General features: G+C 38.3%; 1 protein-coding gene across 2 annotated transcripts in view; it reads left to right on the top strand.

Moving 5' to 3' along the window:
• The window catches only part of NCAM2 (neural cell adhesion molecule 2), a gene marked incomplete at both ends in the record, with an annotated part of 318048 nt that overhangs the window by 243572 nt on the left and 52671 nt on the right, over positions 1-21805 (top strand). For both annotated transcript variants that reach the window (XM_082492362.1, XM_082492363.1), the window contains one exon: positions 1388-1561. In XM_082492362.1, the coding sequence (XP_082348488.1) occupies positions 1388-1561 (174 nt within the window). The remainder of the gene's footprint in view (positions 1-1387; positions 1562-21805) is intronic.

Here is a 21805-nt window from a genome sequence, read left to right on the forward strand (position 1 = left end):
ACTGGATGGGCACCAAACTTTGGAGGTTTCAGGAGACCTATATTCAGAAATGCTAACTGTAAGAATTCACAGAGGTATGATACTAGCGTTAAGATATTCAACTCTGACAACTGATACAGAATTTTTCTGCAAAAATTTGAGTGCCTGATTATTTAAAAGTTATACAAATCAGCCCCTTTAGAACAGCTTTGGCAGGTGTCCTTTTCCTGACAATTTGTGGCTAAGTGTGTCCTTAAACCTGTTCTTTAATACTTTATAACAATTTTTGACTCATTTTCATTCAAGTACCGTAGTCGGTGAAGCTCAGATTGATTCTCTTTTTATTCCCAACTGTCTGACAGCCCTTGAATAACCACTACATTTTATGTTAATGGTTCAGTACCCACTAACCAAATGAGAGGTTTTGACTCAAATTCTTACATGTCCTTATAAGAATATCTTCCATACAATGAAGACAAAAACAATGTCAAATCTGTAAGCAGATGTGCAAATAATTGTCACGTGTTTCAGAAGAGAAGTTTTTAGTGGTGTTTCAAATCCTTGGTCTTCTATCCACAAAACTAAAATTCTTCTTAGTATTTTCAATACAATTTTTTTTTTTATTATAGCACTTCTAGTCTTTTGTCTTCTATATGTTAGTTTGATCATATATTGTAAAAGTGACATAATATTTCTGTTTTTAAAAATCTGCTGGCCCCAAGATCACTTTTGTTTCATATCTAGCATCTCAACACCTATAGACACCTACTTTATTTTCATAGTTCTTTTCTACTTTGAAAGATATGCACTTGCTTTTGATTTCAACCTATTCTGCGAATTATTTCTTAAACTGAAACTAGAAACCTTCCATTAATATTCCTTGCTAGTAGCTTGGAATCCAGTATTTCAAAAAAAAAAGAAAAAAAGGATTCATGTTTTCAGCTGTATTTCAGAGTTTCATAAAAACAGCCAAATTATTTCTACAGTTTTTTTTGTCATAATCTCATTTAGAAGAATTCAGACTCTGAATGTTCTATTTAGCCATGACTGTTCCTCTTGTTAAGTTTGATTTAAAGTTTGTAATTCTCTTTTACATAATTATATAGTAAACAAACTAATCTATTACATTTGCCTATGACAAAATTAGCTATTAAAAAAGATCATCTTATAAAAGGCAGAAATGGAAAATGTGTTTGCATAACTTCAGCATACAAAAAATAAATGGTTTTCTTACAGCTCTATATTGGGAAACTTAAGTTGTTTATCTAACGCAAACATTATTACATCACATTAAATGTTTTTTTTTCCTCCCTTCAAGCTGCTAAGGAGACTTTTTGGAGTGGATTATCAACTGCTTAGGTCTGTCTAGTTGCTGCTGATTATTAAATTGATGTTTGTACTTTTCTAGATGTGCCATCAAATCCTTATGGAGTACGAGTTTTAGAGTTGTCACAAACCACTGCCAAAGTTTCGTTCAATAAGCCAGATTCGCATGGAGGTGTGCCCATTCATCATTATCAAGTGGATGTAAAAGAAGTAGCCTCAGAAACCTGGAAAATAGTTCGCTCCCATGGAGTTCAAAGTGAGTATACAAAAAATAAATGGAAGCATTTTAACTGAGAAGAATACAAAGGGAAAAGAATGCAAGTATATATTAACTGATTCTTTGTTTCTCCATCTTAGTCTAGTAGCTGCATCTTCAGTTAATATTAATGAAGTCACACATCTTTACAGCAATTAGAAATCTTACTCTAATCTTGTAACAGTCAACTGTTACTTTTTAGTTTTAAAAAGTTTGGTGAACAAATTTACAGTTATTTTGCATTTTTCACTGTCCAGTCAAGTAGATTTGAAGAATATTTTTGAAGCTATAAATTTCAAAGAGAGTAGAAATCACAGAGGGGTTACTTTGAGAATGTGCATTACATATGCAGTTAACTTAAGGATTTTAAGTAACCAATTATGTGATATTTAAACCTGGGCATCAATTACTGATTTTGAGCTAGTTGTTAACCTTTCTACATCCTGTTAATATTCATGATGTCTGTTTCAAAAGCATGTCTATAAAGTATTGTTCAACAAACATTAAATGCGTTTGTTAGATATCTCTATTGTCTATCTAATGTATTAGCAGGATGCTACAAATGGGGCCAGTTCCTTGCCAGATCTATGCCTTCTTTGCATTTCTCTAAAGGCAGAAAAGAGTATAAGCCTCCAAAAACAGAGAGGAGTACATGCTGAGGTGGGGTGTTTATACAGAGTAACGTTAACAAAATACATTCAACAGATCACTAATCCCCTGCATCTATGTGTACCCCTGGGTATTTTTAACATAGTACAAGTTAAAGCAGCCCCAACAGTCTTCTGATTTATACAGCGGGAAGTGAATTGTTTTGCAGCTATCAGCAAGATAGATGGAAGAAAACATGTAGCAAATGATCTAATGTGTGTTATCTCTTTCTCTTTCGCATCCCATAAACCACGCACAAAAGTTCTGCACTAAGCAGAGTATGTTCCAATTTACAGAATTATTTCAAAGAAACATATAATGAACATGTCATTAGCATATATTCAAAGAAACATATGCCTTTTTATCTTTTCTTTTTCTTAACCATACACACTAACTGTGTGTATAAATGTAATACTGTATATCCTAGTAGTATTCATTTTAGTGCAGCATAGCTTGTATTTCTTCCAGTACAAGAAGATCTACAGAAGACAGTAGTTGCAGGACGTAACACACGAATGGACATTAGTGCACCTCTCCCCATCATTTCATGTTATCTTTCAGACCAACTTTGAGACTTTTTTTTCTCATAGCTACTTTCTTCAATGAATCGGCAATAAATTTCTCTGATGAGGACAACCAAATACTAAAACCTGAAGTGACCAGTCTGTGTAGTCGGGTGCAATGTACCCGAATGAGAACAAACCCAGTGACTACAGTGCAGTCACACAGATGCTTAATTGAAATGTAGTGCCAGAACAAAAAAAAAGAGGTCCTTGGTAGATCCTATTTACCTTAGTCTCCATAAAACTTTCTTTCCTATTATTTCTGTTAATATGAAGTTTGTGAAAAGATTAATTGATTACATTAGGAAAGATGTGTAACTTGACAGACCCTTGTTATTAGAGTTGACTAGAGCTGCTTTCTTCAAAAGTTCACACTTTGATTTTGAAACATTCTTTCATCATTACATGTTTTTAAGTTGTTGTATATAGCTCATTTTGGTGATGACATCAGTTGATCTTTTTGGAATTATTTTAGTACGATACCTGTTTGAGTTGCATGGTAATTCATTCTAAAAACAGAGAGTAGAATGGCAGGTACAAATACCTGCAGTCCTTATGAAAACAATACCACTGTGAAGCAGGTCGTGAGTATTTAGTGTCTCTGCTGCCATCCCTACTAAAATTGAATATACAGCTGCTTTGAGAAAAGGGCTGTATTAGTTCCTACGTGCTGTCATGCTATTTCCCCACTTCTTCCTTTTGTGCAATTTGCCTTACTTTTTTCAATTTATTCTCCTTTCTTGCCTCGGACAGGTTTGTAACACTGAGAGGTTTTGTTGAAAAAACAAAATAGGTCACACTGGGTTTGGACAACTTAAAAGTACCTCTTAATAGCATGTATTAACACAGACAGCTCCAACTGATGACAAAAACTAGTAAATATGAAAACAACCTGAAAAGTCATCTTGGTCTACAAGTTGATCTACTTAGTAAATAGATAAATATTGAGAAGGTAAACTTTACTGAGAGGGCAGTGGACAATATTAAAAATTAATTCATGATCCATAATTAATTCATGCTGTTTTGTGAAATCTCTATTTGTATACCTCTGCAGAGAAAGATTGAGATTGCATATTCTGTATTTCTCTGAATATATCTCTTAACTACTTTAGAAATAAAAAACTACTTCAGAATTTCAAATATTTGCTAAGCAGAAGGCATCTTGTTTTTGTAAATCTTGTTGGTGTTACACTATGTAATTTGTTAGAGAAATCAAAAGGGACCTGGTTGCATTTATAAGTTTTTTTCAGATATTCTTTAATGAGTTAAAAATGTGTTTTATTTGTGAGGTACTATAGGCCCAAACCAGAAAAATAAGATGTGTTCCCAAAACACAGACTGAACAGCCCAGAGCAGGAAAAGTCTTCCCAGATGGAGATGTCAAAAAAACCACATAAGTGTCCTTTTTTAATGAAAATATTGTTAAATAGTACTGGAATCTTTCTGAAAAGTTCAGCCTTTGCTTGTTTCCTGAGCATTCAGAGAGTTTCAGCACGTTTTCTAAAACATCTGTTTAAACCTCTCTCCATTTATGTTTTAGCCTACTTGCAGTGTCATGGTAGGATAACATTGAGACATCCTCTTCTGAATCCCTTTTTCAGTTCCTGAAAGAATTTTTAAATAAGCTTTTCTTAGTGTGAAGGCTTTTCTTTATATTTTTTGAGACATTTAGGATACTTTTAAGTCTTTTGAATGATTAAAAATACTACATTTTTGAGACAGTTTCTCAATGTGCCTGAGTAACTAAGGACCACTTTCCTACCATGCCTCAACATCTTCTCAGCTGGCTGGGAGGATATTTAGACTACACGCAGTCAGTATTCTGTATTAGGATTTGTATTAGGATTTGTAGTCGGGTTATCACAATTTCCATACTTGGTCAATATTCTTTAATGGACACAAAATCACTTTTTTCATCTGTTCCCATTTTGGGGACAGGTTTATGGCTAAGACTCAGATATAAATGCTTTCTACACAGGGACAGTTAACTGCTTGCACATCTCAAGTAATGATGCATACATAATGCACGAGTCATGATTTTTTTCCCAGCAGCCAGTGATAAACGAAGTGCTGAAGTTTTACAGGATGTCTTTTTATCAGACTGATTTAACTCAGGAGTGATAAACCAGCACTGCAACCCTTTCTTCCTGCAATATAGGTAATGTTTAAATTCCAGGACCGCCTTTTAAAGGAAAGAGGCAGAAAAACCTACATGAAGGAGAGAGTTGTGCCTGGAAGACTATTAGCCTTCCAAATACAGAGACTGTCAAGGCTAAACTGGGTTTTCTGGTCCGCCTCTACTGTGACGGGAAGGAATAGTGTAGTTGTGTTCCTACAGTAATGGAGAACAGCCATAAACTCATAAAATGAATGAAAACCGTATATTTAAATGAAACAAACATAATGGAAATGTGCCCACAGAAGTTACTTTATAAATAAAGTGTTAATTAATGTTTAACAGATGTTTCAAAAACTTGTTGAAAGGAATTGCTACTAATGCTAGCAAGTAATTAATTTTCTTATAATTATGACCCAATAACTATGTATAACAAGTAGGATTATTATTGTGTTTCTATTTATGTGAAAAATACAATAGATGCTTACCAAAGTTCTTAGGCATTCTTATATAATCAGTCATCCAGCAAATACAAATAAGTTAATCAGAAAAATTCAGCAGTATGAAATGGATTCTATGCAAAGCTGTTCAAACAGCCTGCAGTTCTCTTCATCTAGGAAGAACATTGCCGGTTTCTTCAAAGACTCCCTCAGAAGGTGGCTTTTCTCTCAAACTGTACTAGTTTGAGCTCTTTTCAGATCAAATTAAGGAGAAAATTCAAAAGTCTTGGAGCTGGAGTCAAGAATATCTGTCTCCCTATTCCCTCCCCTTTGTCTTTTATAATGAAGAAGATTTCATTTGAAAGCCTGTGCTGATTGCAGCTATTGAAAGAGAGCAGAGAAAGCGAAGCAATCATTCCGATACACCAACTTCAGGCTATTTAGGGATTTAAAAGTCATAATCAACACTATCATAGTTCAGCGAGAGATCAGTGAGCAAATGGTAGCCAGATTTTTCTGCACTTGTTAGATGCTGTTCTGAATATGACGAGCGTTTTGTTGCAAGCTAGCTGCAAACCTCCCTACAGCTTCACTTTACAGGCTGGGGGGGCTCTCTGCGGGCCTGGGGCAGGTGGGTGGGCAGAGGACAGCCAGGGCTATCAGTGCCCTCAGGGCTCAGACATCATGACCCTGTCAGCGGCGCAGAGAAGCCCGCTTATCTTGAAGCAGCAGAAGTGCAGGTCATATTGGCAAAGTTCATTCTTTCGCATCCTTTCAGCCAGGCAGCTGCTGAATCCCCGAGTGAGGGGTATTGCCCATCCATTGATAACAACCGGTGAAGAGCATTGGCCACGCTTTCCTCTGTAGACACAAAGAAACCAGTGAGAAGGTGTAAGATACCCGTGCTGGGAAAAATTGTCTTACCACAATCTTCTGTGCGATTTTATTTAAAAAAAAAAAAAAAGGCATTCACTCATCAGTTTCTGAGTTATCAGCAAAGACTTCATGAGAAAAAACCTTTTCCCTTTCAAGAAATATTGAGTTTTCCAAGGAAGAAACAGGATGGACTCAGAGGCTGTGAGATCCAGTTCTTCAGGTCCGTTCAGTCCTTCAGAAAGCACCGCTGGTGTAACTCTAATAGACAAGCCATCAACGTCTTGTTTTGCCCTAATAGAATTATAAACACTAATAATTCTGGTTCATAGGCAGCAAATAACGTATTCTAATGAAAGAGACTTAGCTTATACACAAACCTTGACCACAGTGGAGGTGTGTTTGAAACCTGAAAAAAATATCATCTTTGAAAAATTTTGCATGTTTTCAACGGGAATACTAAAAACTTTATTCCACAATCTGTCTAACTCAGCATAAGATGGGTCTGGCCACTAAAACTCAAGCAATTTTTCCTTCTTACTTCTCATTTACAGATAGATAGATAGAGAAATATGTCAATGGATCTTTCTTTTAAAAGCATATAATATTTATATAAGAATAAAATACCACAGAAGGTCAGTCTCTGCATTTCTAGTGCCACTCAATTTGCTGGTGATAGAGCAACATGAAGAATACAGAAAAACCCAGTCCCATATTAACAGTACTATGGAAATTCACCAATGGGATTATGTGGATGGTTGTCACTGTCATTTTAGAGATGAGATATACATTTTGGGATTTATGTAGCCAATAGCCTCTCTTTCTCTTCCTATTCTCTCTCTTGCTTCCTCTGAACTGCAGTATTATTACTCCTATATCTGTTTCTGTCATGAACGGGAAAAAATGCACTGTTCTATTAAGATGTATTCATAATGTTCTCGTTCTGTCTTTTCATTAGATCAAGAGCCTTGTGATGTGATATTCAGCTCATATTTGTAGCGTATTTAATATTTGTGATTTTTCTTGTGTTTGGAAATTCTCAGATATAAGAAATGATTAGGTTTTTTTAATCTGTTTTCATGTATTTCTTTTTATGAGTTTTTTAGGAAAGGTTTGGTAGAATTTTCAATTCTTGTATTTTTTTTTGCATTTTTTGAAATTAAATTATTAGTATTTTATATAAAACCTCAATAAATAGGGAAGACTTCTTAAAGAACAGGTAAAGGGAAAATCTCATTTCTTCAGATTGGCAGCATTTGAAAAAGGTTCTAAGTTTTCTGAAGTTTTAAGGAAGCTGCTAAAGTAGTAATACCTACTACCTAATTTAGAATTTCTTATATCCGTAACAAATTCTAACATCAAATTACTTTGGAGAAATGCACATAACAGGGCTTACAGACGGTAAAGGTGCAGCATCTTTACAATTACACCTTGCAAACCAGAGTATTATTTAAAATAATAAGGGAGGAGACAATTGTAGTTTAGAAGGGAAAAGTACTTTCAATCAGTCATATTTTTCTTTAAAAGTGTAAACTTCATAAAATAATGGTAGAAGAAATTATGGAATCTGTTTTGCATAAATTTGCATTTTTGGCATAAGGTGTGTTTGTGGTGTTTTTTTTTTTCTTTAAAGCATTTGCCCACTGATGTATTAATATAAAATTAAGTGTAGTCATGTTAGAGACTGGTGAATCTGAGGATGTTAATCTGTAGCGACGCCCTAAAAATAACATACTCAAAGAATGCCTGTTCTGACATAATTTTTAATGCAATAAGTTCAGGTAGCTACTCAACATGACAACCCTAAATTCTTCTTAACTTTGGATCTTAAAAAAGACAATGTCTTGTGTAATGTATTTTTAATGAAGAAAAGTGAAAACAAGAAAACAAAACATCCGGGCTTTACGAGTGTGTCCAGGTCATGTTTTTTTTCAGAATATATTCTACTGAGTTTCAAGTCTTTTAACCAAATTATTCCTGGACTTAAAATTCAGCTTTTGTAGGGTATTAACATAAAATATTTTCTACAATGGACAAATTATATAACGTACAGTTATATATAAATTTCCAAAAATGCGGGGTAGAAGAAAAAATACAGAAAATGAACATGTTATAAAAGCTGCTTTTTTTAATCTATTTATGCGTTTTGAATTTTAACGATCAAGGATGTTTTGCCTTTTGTCATTCGAGATTCTTCTTTAGATGACAGAAAGAAGAAGCTTTATGAAATCATGCGCCAAATATAATATGATTCTATAATGAATCTATTACTCGTAACTATATTTCATACAGTAATGTCAAAACACAGCAGAGATGCTTTACCAACATATGCTTATACTTTTTTATTGAATATTTTATTGAACGAGACTAATTTTCAAAATCTTGCAGCAGCATTATCAGGCTACGTACAAAAAGTAGATAAATATTTTTTAAATATAAATGTTTTTACTACTTTCCATTATAATGCAAAATGAAAGGATGAAAAATATTACAACATAAGAAATGATGAAATCTTTATTCTTTGTAGAAGAAAAGGAAATCCATTGACAGGTGAACTTCAAGTGCTATTACATTACATATCTGAAAAATAAGCATAACAGAAAGAATCAAAGGTGCTTTTTTTAAGAAAAAAACACTAAGAAATTTTATACAGCATCATAATATTATGCAATAAATTGAAGATTTCAATAAATGGAATACTTCGGATATAGCTATTAAGAAGTTCTCAAACTTCAAGCACCACTGCTAGTATTTGCTTTCAACATTTTTTTTTTTCCCTCTGGTTCTTGACATATTGGAGATGGAATCTGAAATAAGTAATTCTGTGTCATTTCAGATTCAAATCTCAGCAGGTTCAGTTCATTTTTTTTTCACCTAAGTTCATTAAATTTCATGTACTTCATGAAATCATAGAATAATTTAGAAAGAAAGGGACCTTGTGATCATGGGTTCCAAACCCCTCAGGTTGCAGCAGGGCCAGCTTCAAAGTTTTGTTAGGGTACCCAGGGCTTTGTCCCGAGTTTTGAATCTCTCTATGAATGGGAATTCCCTATTTAGTGGTTTGTTTGTGAAATTAGAGATTTTTTAAAACAGAGTCCTGTCTGTACTATTTTTACACATGCATTTAACTTTTTGGGTTTTTTAAGGCACGTTATAGCAGAGAAAGGTTTTTCTGTTACCCAAGATATATTTTTAAACTGCCGTGATGTGTGTTATGCCTGGTACTTACGGCCTTTTTACTACATGTGTCCTTAAAGTTACAGGAAGTTATGTACGTGCCAGTGTTGATGAGATAATTACAACTTGCTATTTGTTCTATCTCTGTCTTATGCCTTTTACTTTTGAATTGGCTGTACCAGTGAGAAGCATGCATGTATGTACGCAAATCTTATTATAATCCTTCTAGTCAAAAAATATTCAGTGCCTTTAAAATAAGGTCAATCCATTTTCTCTTTTATTTTTTTATAATATATATGACATTCCAAGCAATGAAATGGTGGGTTTTTTTGCATCTGTGCAGTTCTGGGTTTTGGGTAAACCTCCAGAACTCCATTTTCTGTCTTTAAGCAAGACTTTTTGATAGACATCACGTGAACAGACATTCTTTCAGAAGACTGTGGAAGTTTATAGTTCGTGGTTTTCCACCGAGATTTCAGAAACACCATTATGCAAAAAGATCTTTCTTATGCTAAAATATAGCAATTACTGTGTCCTGTTATTGTCATGGGGAGGAAATCTAATAGATAGATCAGTTAGAATTCTCATGTACTACGTTTTAGGTTATCAGTTTCGTACTTCCTGCTTCCTTTGTACTGGAGCGTGAAAGTGGGCACCCCATCGATTACTAGAACACTTTCCCAGTGTAACAATACTTCACCATTAAACTGGGAAGACTTTCGAATGGATTCCTGAGAGATGTGAACCCCATATAATTCAACAATTTCCTTAATGAGTTTAATGATTAAGTAGAGTATGTCTGTATAATTTGTAGATCAAACAGAAATAAATTGCAAATATTTTGGTAGGCTAAGTCAGCATTCAAATTTATTTTAATAGTTGATAATCTTCAAGGCAGAATTCATTAATGCCTGGTGCAAGCTGCTACAGCAGAAGGAAGAACGTGTTCATTAGCCTGTTGCAGTGGGAAAATACATTTTTAGTAAGTATTTGAGACATTGAATTCCTTGGCATATCTGTCAGATTTGGCTCCCTAGGACATGAATTGTGATCCCATTCAGTTCTAAAATGACACTTGCTATTCCTGAGGAGTGTTTCTGCATCTCTAGAATATCATGTATTCCAGCAATTTGGAAGTACCTGAAGTCTCAGAGATTTTTGTACATGTTAAATGATGCCATAAGCCATTCAGAAAACCTTTCTGGGTTGTGAATTCAGCTTTAGAATCTGGTTCTCCGTTTAACAGACTGTTAATCAGGCAGTTTAAGACCAGTGAAAACATGGGTGAAAAAAAACTAACCCAAAAAGTTTGTTGTCACTTTGTACCCAACTTATACCATGGCAGATGATGCACAATATGGAGAAACTTAAAATGTCACATTGATTGTCACATTGTCAAATTGACTCAAATGAATGGTTTAATTTAAGAAATAGTCTGTTGTCTGTAGGCAATAATTGATAATATTGTAAAAAAACCTACACAGATCATTCCTGATATCAGTTTATATGCTTATGATACTATTGCTAAGCCTAAACTCATGGGATTTCTTTTTCAAAAGAAACTGGATATTTAGCTTGAGTCAAAAATTGTTTTCTCAACTTAAACCAGCTTTGAACTCATAAGAATGCAGAAGTTGCACATATAGATGTTATTAAGCCGTAATGATGTTAGATGTAACAATACAAACAAGAAGAAAAATCCGTAATTTTAATAACTCTGAATTATTGGGGTAAAATGGCATGACACAATTTGAAACATGTCATACAATTAAAAAAAAAGGGAGAGAGTGGACACAATTTACAACCAATATAGGTTACTTTTAAATGGTGGGAAAGATACTGCTTTTTATCCAAATTAATTTGTGTGTATGCCTGCATGTAAGAAAGTTATTCATCCCTCTCATTCTGTCTGTATACTATTCTGGGCCTCCGTCCAGCTTAATCTTTGCTGTAAAAGTCTCATGTGGATGGAAAGGTTGGATTGTAAATAAATGTCTTAAACTAAATTACATGGATGGATTAGAGAGGCTGGAAAGTGAGATGTGTAAAGGGAAAGCTACGTTTAAACATTTCAGGTTTTTATACTGACCGGAATCATCAGGAGAATGAAATTAACTTTTCACATTCAAAGGTGAATAAAATGTCATGAGAAGTGAGGAAAACCCAGGCAATTTACTTCACAGCTTGAGTTCATAACTAAAAGCAACTGAGTGTTATGCAGATACAACCACTCCCGATATCTGAGGTTACTCTTCTCTTCAATAGCTTGTAATTCTGTTTGCAGTTGCATTGAGTCAGACAGTCAAAGCTCATTGCAAAATGTGGTTTACGTTCAAGTGTTGGGTTTTTTAAAAGACACAGACTTGAAAATCTGTAAGAAGAAATGCAAGATACTTTGATTGCAAGAAGTATGTAGCAAATATTTTAATAAGCAATTAAATGGAGAATCAGTTATTCCAAATATATTTCACGTGGTGTTCCTCTGTTGTGATTACTCTTGGCTACTCCCTATTTAGACCTTTCCAGGCTTTTTATGATGGCACACTGTCAAGTAAATTTGCAGTGAACATACTGATCTGATGTAAAGGTCTTGCTGATCTGGTTCCTAAGTGTAAATCTTCTTAAGTAAAGAGTGATGCAATGCAATATTGGATATGAATAACTGCTAAATAAGATGCATGTTGCAGCTGCAAATTTTGCCTTTCAAATCTGTATTGTATTCATCTGCATTTATTTTATGTGGTCAATCTGCTTACAGAAATGTGAAGTACGCTTATGGAATATTCATATGTATATAAACTTCTACTGCATTTCCTAATACAAAAAAAGAAAGTGTTCCTGAAGGATAGAGTATTCCTTAAGTATTTTCAAGGTCATCAAATGACAGAGTAGTTATGAATGGAGTTTTCCTTCTGCCACGTAGAACAATGAGCAACAGAGAGATAGCATAGCCCTAGCTGTATCACATTTCATGGTATCATTAAATGAATCTCCTTTCTATATTTTTTTTTTCTCTGTAGTCTCTGCTTTCTCCATTGGCAAGAAAAATTATAGTATGCAGGAGTAGGATGGGGATGAGGAAGAAACAGTTGTGAACGAAAATTACCTTTGCATGTAAGAAGCAAAAGAACTGTTGTTGTCAGCCTTGAGGTCTTTGCTTTTTCACAGTGGTGAATGTCACGAAAGAAACCATTGAGATCACATTTTAGTCCCTTTCCTTGTGACCCTGAGGATGGCCTCTGATGATAGCAGTCACCAGGAGCTGGTTTGTTCTTACCTCAAATGGTGGTGGTGGTGGTTAGGTTTTTTGCCAGCTTCTCCATTTGTCATTTGGTGACAGAGTCTCTTTTTCTCACACTTTGCAAGCTCCAGAATTGAATATTGCATGGGTTAGAGGAATGAAAGGCGAAACTCCCGTGTCGTGACCTCCTTTCTAGGTAGCTCCTAAGGCTGCAGCAACATACCTTGATCATGGCACAGTTAGTATTAATGAGAATTTCCGGTTTAAAAAATCTGATCAGTGATAATGTACCATTCAAGAGAAGCACATCGGAGACTACTTTTGTTGGCATTCAGACTAAGTGTCTTGTTTGGAATATAAAATTGAGCAAGTAAAATAAGTAGTTTAGAAAAGAGAAAATCTTGTATTCTATTTTGAATAATGAATTCTGTGGTATATTATAGTACATAGTTCTCCATACGTAGGTAAAACTTAGAACAGACATGTAGATTTTATATATGTTGTTCTGCTTATTACTACTAGTATGCAGATTTATAATAAAATTGAAAAGTGCTGGAATTTTAAATTGTGGTCTCAGCTGAGATGAAAGGCCTGCTAACATATGTTAATTTGCCTTTAAAAAAGAATAGCTGTTTCTCTGAGGCCAGTATTAGAAAGTTTCATTCCTTTGCTCTCCGCAGATATTCCTTTGGCTTAGCATTAAGAATTCCTGAATTCTTAACATCTCTCTTGGAGTTTTCTAAGTGTACTGATGTATTTGTAGTAATCAGTAAAATTAATTTTCTTAGGTATTTTGGGTCCATCTGGTTAAGAAAGGCCATCTCTTATTTGTATCTCTAACACAATGCAGTTTTGTAACGACATAAGAAAACTAGTGAATTGCATGAAACTTCCTAAATTTGTTGCAAAGTCTCAAAGGAACAAGAAAATAAGCGTAGCTCTGCAGAACTTGACTGATAACAGGAAGAAGGTGCAGGTATTAAAAGTGAAATGCTGTCATTATTGTCTTAGACTTTGAAGGCATTTTCTGTGAGGGTTTTTTTCCCTTTTTTTTTTTTTTTTTGTGTGTGTGTGATAAAAAGGGAAGATATTAGGACCAGTAATGAGTTATTCATTTAGGATAAGTTGTTAGTTTAGATCTGAGTTATACCCTGCTCTATTAAAAGCAGTCAGCAGGAGCTTACCCAGTCCTACCAGCTTCAAGTGGCAGCTGTATCACACTGAAAGAAACTTGCCTGCTCAGCCTGTTGAAAAAAGCCCTGAGCTCACTCTGTGAAGTCTGTCAAGCAGACACCAGCTCCAACTCAAGCTGCGCACCTGGGCACAGTTGTGCCCTCAGATTGACATTGCCCCTCTGCCAGTGACTATGGCCATGCAGAAGTGTGAAGTCAGCCTTGACTCAAATGGGACGGCTCACAGACCCACCAAATGTCATTGTATTTGCAAGAATGTATACCAAGGTCTCCCATTCCTGTCTTTCTCAAACAGTAATATAGTCCTCAAAACTGTGTGGACCCTCTTACCGTTAGCCTGCATATACACATTCAACCTAATTTATTCTGGATGCACCACGGAAACTACTGTGGACTTCATGCTTGGAAGATACAACGTTTGTCTGCTATGAAGTCAAGTGAAGACTAACTCACATTTTTTCTCAAGATCTCTCAGTAATGAAGAACTCATGGATGGAGTTTTCAATGTAGGAGACACTTTTCAACTCCAACTCTGTGTCGCAAATTTCAAATGGGATATTAGCTCACATCAGGATCTCTATTATAGGAACAGCAGAAAAATGGGCAGGAAAAACTGAAATAAATGTCATTCTTTCTGCCCTACGAGGGAGTGTAAGAGAGTCTAGATTCTGGCATATGTGAGATAGAATGGAATAGGATACCGTTTGATTTATACAATTGGAGAATGAGAGTCAGTGGTGTAACTGTAGCAGGCGTAGAAGAAAGGAAGGTATGCGCTCATAGCTAACCCCCAGCCTCCCCCCTTAAAATACACTCCGTTCTTCAATATTCCAGGGTGGATTCCAGACCTTGATATAAGGCAGGGAATAAATAGTGGCATTATCTAAAATGTAACAACTAGCATATTCTGTGTAGTATCCTAATAAATGGAATCCCTGTTCCCCTTAGAAGACCCTGTTTTAGTTTCTGGGTCATCTGCTGGTATGTGTTGTTTTCAGCCTTGATGGGTCTTCAAAAAGAAAAAAAAAAAAAGGGATAAATGAAATTTATGAGATTCAGCACCTCCCACCACAAGAGAAGAACATGCCTCCAAAACGGTCAAGAGCTGCTGCGAGAAAGAATGTGGGAACTCAGACCGAGTTCCCACGAAAGCATGTGGCTGTGCAGATTTCGGGCTGCAATGAATGCCGGAGCCTGGCACTGCTCTCACAGGGAGCCAGTGACACCGCCTGCATACGGTGTGATCAAGTAAATGATCTGCTCAGGCAGGTGGTCGAACTGAAGGAAGAGGTAGAAAGGTTAAGAACTATCAGAGACTGTGAAAATGAAATAGACTGGTGGAGCCATACCCTGAGGCCAAGGCAGCAGGAAGAGGCTCCATTGGAAGTGGTTGATCCCCTTCCCTCCTGTCACCAGGCGGAAGGAGAGAACTTAAGGGATAAGGAGGAGTGGAGTCAGATCCCTCGCCGGAGAGGCAAGCGGAACCTCTCACAGCCCCCCTCACCATCCCAATTGCCCTTGCAGAATAAGTATGGGGCTTTGGAATTCGAAGACCAGGCGATCGAGGATGGAAAGGATGATCCATCCAGTGAGGCGCCCAGTGCTGGGCACTCACCCCGCCGCCTCAGGACTTCCTCAACCAAGAAAGAAAGGAAGGTAATTGTGGTAGGTGACTCCCTTCTGAGGGGAACAGAAGGCCCTATCTGTAGACTGGACCCATCCCACAGGGAAGTCAGCTGCCTCCCTGGGGCCAGAATTAAGGACATAAGGAGAAAACTCCCTTCCCTGGTTAAGACATCAGATTACTACCCACTACTGATATTTCAGGTAGGTGGTGATGAGGTAGGTACCAGAAGTCTAAGGGCAATGAAGAATGACTTTAGAGCCCTGGGACGGCTGGTTAAGGGATCGGGAGCACAAATAGTGTTCTCCTCTATCCCACCATTTGCAGGGGTTGACGAGGGGATAAATAGGAGGAGTCAGGAAATTAACTCCTGGCTCCGAGACTGGTGTATCCGGCAGAACTTTGGCTTTTTTGATTATGGGCTCATCTACAGGAAACCAGGCATGCTGGCAACAGGTGGGGGAAGCCTAACCCGAAGGGGAAGAAAGATCCTGGGACAAGAGCTAGCAGGGCTCATCTATAGGGCTTTAATCTAGGTTTGAAGGGGGATGGGGATGAGACCAGGATTACAAAAGTGGTGCCTGGGCGAAGCGTACCAGTGCTTCTGGGTAAAAGTGTTAGCAAGGTCTTGCAGCCTGTTCCAGTGATGGTGGGGGATGGTGAATTGTGTGACAGCCAAGACATGAGGGGTAGTGATAATTTGGTAGCTACAGTAGTGTCGGAGTACGATCAGGTGAGAATTAGGGCTTGTCCCCCCAAGAAAGTGGCAGGGCAATTAGCCCAGCTGAAGTGCATCTATACTAATGCACGCAGCATGGGAAATAAACAGGAGGAGCTGGAGGCCATTGTACAGCAAGGAAACTATGATATAGTTGCCATCACAGAAACGTGGTGGGAGGACATACACAAGTGGAGTGCTGTAATTGATGGCTACCAACTCTTCAAAAAGGATAGGCAAGGAAGGAGAGGTGGTGGGGTGGCCCTCTATGTTAGGGGCAGTTTTGAATGTCTGGAACGTAACAGTGTGGATGACAACACTGAGTGTGTATGGATAAGAATTAAGGGGAAGGCCAATAAGGCAGACATCGTGATGGGAGTTTGTTATAGACCTCCTAATCAGGATGTAGAAGCCGATGAAGTATTCTATAAGCAGCTGGCAGAGGTCTCACGATCATCTGCCCTTGTTCTTGTGGGGGACTTCAACTTCCCAGACGTCTGCTGGAAATACAATGCAGCAGAGAGGGAACAGTCATGGAGGTTCCTGGAGTGTGTGGAAGACAACTTCCTAACACAGCTGGTGAAGGAACCAACTAGGGGAAGTGCACTACTGGACCTACTGTTTGTTAACAGAGAAGGTCTTGTGGGGGATGTAAAGGTTGGAGGTCGCCTTGGGCAGAGTGATCACGAAATGATAGAATTTTCAATTCTTGATCACGTAAGGCGGGGAGCCAGCAGAACTGCCACGTTGGATTTCCGAAGGGCAGACTTTAGCCTGTTTAGGAGCATGGTCGAGAGTGTCCCTTGGGAGGCAGTTTTGAAGAGCAAAGGTGCCCAGGAAGGCTGGGCATACTTCAAGCAGGTGCTCTTAAAGGCGCAGGAGAAGGCCATCCCCTTGTCTCGAAAAACGAGCAGACGGGGAAGACGACCAGCCTGGCTAAATAGAGAACTTTGGCTGGACCTCAGGAAAAAAAGGAAAGTTTACATTCTCTGGAAAAGGGGGTTGGCAACTTATGAGGACTATCAAGATATAACAAAGCTATGTGGGGGGAAAATGAGAAGGGCAAAAGCTCAGTCAGAACTCAGCTTGGCCACTACAGTTAAAGACAATAAGAAAAGGTTCTTTGAATATATCAATAGAAAAAGGAAGACTAGGGAAAATGTAGGCCCACTGGTGAATGAGATGGGTGCCCTAGTGGTGGAGGACGCAGAGAAGGCAGAGTTACTGAATGCCTTCTTTTCTTCGGTCTTCACTGCTAAAGCTGTCCCTCATGAATCCCACACTCTGAAGGCAAAGGGGAAGGTCTGGAGAGTGGAAGATTTTCCCTCAGTTGAGGAGGACCGTGTCAGAGACCACTTGGCCAAGCTGGACATTCACAAGTCCATGGGCCCTGATGGCATGCATCCGCGAGTGCTGAGAGAGCTGGCGGATGTTATTGCTAGACCACTCTCCATCGTCTTTGAACGGTCATGGAGAACAGGAGAGGTGCCTGAGGACTGGAGGAAGGCCGACATCACTCCAATCTTCAAAAAGGCAAGAAGGAGGACCCAGGGAACTACAGACCGGTTAGTCTAACCTCTGTCCCTGGGAAGGTATTGGAGCGACTCATTCTGGATGTCATCTCCAAACACGTTGAGGAACAGGAAGTTATTGGAAGTGGTCAACATGGATTTACCAAGGGTAAATCATGCTTGACCAATCTGATAGCTTTCTATGATGTTATAACTGGTTGGCTGGATGAGGGGAGAGTCATGGATGTCATCTACCTTGACTTTAGCAAGGCTTTTGACACTGTCTCCCATGACATCCTCATTAGGAAGCTGAAGAAGTATGGGCTAGATGAGGTGACAGTGAGGTGGATTGAGAGTTGGCTGTGGGACAGATCTCAGAGGGTTGTGATCAGCAGCACAGAGTCTAGTTGGAGGCCTGTAACCAGTGGTGTCCCCCAGGGGTCAGTACTTGGTCCAATTTTGTTCAATATATTCATTAATGACCTGGATGAGGGGACAGAGTGTATCCTCAGCAAGTTTGCTGATGATACCAAACTGGGAGGGGTGGCTGACACCCCAGAGGGCCGTGCTGCCATCCAGCGTGACCTGGACAGGCTGGAGAGCTGGGCAGAGAAGAACCTAATGAGGTTCAACAAAACCAAGTGCAAGGTCCTGCACCTGGGGAGGAAGAATGCTAGGCACCAGTATAGGTTAGGGGCTGACCTGCTGGGAAGCAGCTCGGAGGAGAAGGATCTGGGGGTTGTGGTATACAGTAAATTATCCATGGCCCAGCAATGTGCCCTTGTCGCCAAAAAGGCCAATGGAATCCTGGGCTGCATAGGGAAGAGTGTGGCCAGTAGGTCGAGGGAGGTCATTCTCCCCCTCTACTCTGCACTGGTGAGGCCACAACTGGAATACTGTGTCCAGTTTTGGGCTCCCCAGTTCAAGAGGGACGGGGAACTGCTGGAGCGAGTCCAGCGAAGAGCAACTAAGATGATTAGGGGCTTGGAGCATCTGCCTTATGAGGAAAGGCTGAGAGAGCTGGGACTCTTTAGCCTGGAGAAGAGAAGGCTGAGGGGAGACCTTATTATGGCATACAAGTATCTCAAGGGTGGGTTGAAGGAGGATGGAGCCAGGCTCTTTTCAATGGTTCCCAGTGACAGGACGAGGGGCAATGGGCACAAGTTAGAACACAGGAAGTTCCGTTCAAATACACGGAAACAGTTCTTTACGGTGAGGGTGACAGAGCACTGGCACAGACTGCCCAGGGAGGTTGTGGAGTCCCCTTCTCTGGAGATTTTCAAGACCCGCCTGGATGCAGTCCTGAGTAATGTGCTCTGGGCAATCCTGCTTTAGCAGGGGAGTTGGACTAGATGATCTCTAGAGGTCCCTTCCAACTCTGATGATTCTGTGATTCTGTGTGATTCTGTGAAACAGCGTAAACGATCTGAATAAGGGCCTTAATTGCCCTTCTGCAATGTGATTAACACAGTTGTTTCTTTACTACGTATTGTAGTATTGTATATTCACTCAATAAAATATTGCATACTTAGAAGACTTAATTCTATTGTCTTTATGTGTTCATATTGCTAATGGAAGTTCAGGTGTATTCAGTGGCCTAGAAATTTTTATTATAGGAGTATTTTAAAATCAATGTCTACAGAAAATAAATTTGATTTAGGAAAGGTTTAACTTCATCAGATTTTATATTTAGCAGTGTAATTTGTACTATTAAAATTGCAGCAATTATAGTCATATAAATATTTAAAAATGAACCCTTGTGCTGCTATACTGAGAACATTAGTCATATGTTAGAAAGTATTTTGAACAATACCTTCTTTTTGCATGATTAGGGGAATATCTGGTAGCAGTCCAAATCCCCATTGATTTTAATGTATTGTTTTATTGTTTCATAAAAAGTTTTAAGTGTAGCCTTTTCAAGTGGCTGGCTGTTTCTTCAAGCAGTAGACTTTAAAATCCTTGCATTAAGAAGTGCACAATAGTTTTACAGCAGGGGAGAAAACAGGGTGCCAAGAACCAAAGTAGTATTCCCCTTTAATTTACAGAATCTTAGAAAGATTGGTTGGGAGGAACATCTGGAGTTTATCTGGTCCAACCTCCTACTTGAAGCAGGACTGGTGCCAATCCTAGATCAGGTCAGGCATGGCTTTGTCTAACCCAATCTCACCCCCAAGGGTGGAGATTCCTCACCCTCTTGTTGTAACCTGTTTCAGTGCTTCATTTATGTCCCAGTGAGTAAGTTTTCTAATATCTGGTCTGAATGTGCCTAGTTGCAGCTTGTGACTGTTGGTCTTGTTATGCTGTTTGTTGCCGTTGAGAAGAGTCTTACGCTATTGTTTCTATTTCCACTTTGAAGGGCTGGTAGGTGACTATTCAGTCACCCCTTGGCACCCTCTTCAGCAGGCTGAGCCTCAGCATCTGCTTATTGTTCGTGTGCCCTAGAGTCCTCTTGCTAGCTCTCTGCTGGACCCTGTCTGGTTTGTTTGTGTTCCTGGACACACAATCCCAGGTTTGGCCTTACCAGCACTAACTAGAGGGGGACAATAAACTTCTCTCAATCTGCCAGCTCCAAATGTAGCCCAAGTAGGCCGTGCTGGTGACAATGAGCTATGCAGCCTTGTTTAGATGTGTTGGCCTGATGCATGCATCTGCTCCTATGTGAGCCTTTCAGCCTGACCTGAAGGACCCTTTCACCCTTGCCCCAAAGACCTACAGTTATCGTTGAACTAGTTGAGGTTGCATCTTCTTGGAGCCCGCATGGGTGAACATCAATGGGTAGGGTTAACCAGATGGGACTCTGCAATCTCTGCTTCTGCAACTATTTTTCCTTCGGTTGAACTAGAGAACTGGGATTTGGGCTTGTGTGTTTCAAACTACAAGTGTGATCAATTCTTCTAAGGACTGAGCCAAAGTTCACCAGTCTCGAGGGGATTCATTTTCACAATTTTGATTGACTTAAGTTAATGTTCTGAATTTTAGTATTAGATTAGCCATCGATGAAAGTTGTTTAATTTATCATCAAATAAATTTCAATGCTTCAGAACACCCACAATCCTATGCACAAAAATAAAAAAAAAGGTATTTCTTAAAATCTGGTTCTAAAAGAATTATTTATTTAATCATATAATGAAGGGGTAATGAGTACATGGAGAAGACCTGACATTTTAAAGGTTAAGTTATTCAAAGAGCATTTGTTTTTGAAATGCATTTAAATTGAGTGATTTTAAAACTCAATACATATTTCCATTTTAACCTATTGAATTGTGTAAAGAATCGTTTTATTAAGTTTTGCTTAACAAGATCTTCTTACAGGGAATAGCAACCGTTTCAAGAACTCTCTCTCCCAAACTTTACGTATAATGACAGCTAGTAAGGTTTTATTTGTCCATTCTTTCTTTCTCCTCTTCTTTTCCCCTTCCCTCTCCTTTGCTCTCCTCCCTTTCTTATTTCCTACCTTCCATTTCCCTTCCCTTTAAGAGATACAAGTACCATTTATGGAAGTTAACTCCATTTTTAAAAATTTGGTATTAGACAGTTTGCTTTGCTTATCATAAAGGTAATATAGAAAATTTTAAAACTAAAAACTTGGAGAAAGACATAAGAAAGGCAGGGTTGGTTTGTTGTTTTTTTTTTCAGAAGAGATATCACCCCAATACTCAGTAAAGCTTTGAGTATCTGTGTATTTTCATGTGTGTTACTGCAGTTGAGGAAAAGAAGCACATCTTGTTAGAATGATAAAAAACATATGTTGGCTTTGTTCTCTGCTGACAAAAAATATATTTTTTTAAGTAAGATACTTCTTACTGAAAACTGAAACAACATCTAATGTATTTGCTTAAAGAAATAGAATATAATAAAAATAGCAAAACAAATTATTTATAAAAGAACAATACAGAAACAATTGAACAGAGGCAGTGCTGTGTCAAAGACATAGAGGTTCTGGAGCATGTGCAGAGAAGGGCAATGAAACTGTTGAGGGGTCTGGAGAACAAGTGTGATGAGGATTGTTTAGCCTGGAGAAAATGAGGCTGAGGGGAGACCTTATCACCCTCTACAACTACCTGAAAGGAGGTTGTAGGGAGGTGGGGGTCAGTCTCTTCTCCCAAGTAACAGGCAGTAGGACCAGAGGAAATGGCCTCA

The sequence above is a fragment of the Vanellus vanellus genome, assembly GCF_965231255.1.
Source record: "Vanellus vanellus genome assembly, chromosome: 1".
In the NCBI taxonomy this organism is placed as follows: domain Eukaryota; kingdom Metazoa; phylum Chordata; class Aves; order Charadriiformes; family Charadriidae; genus Vanellus; species Vanellus vanellus.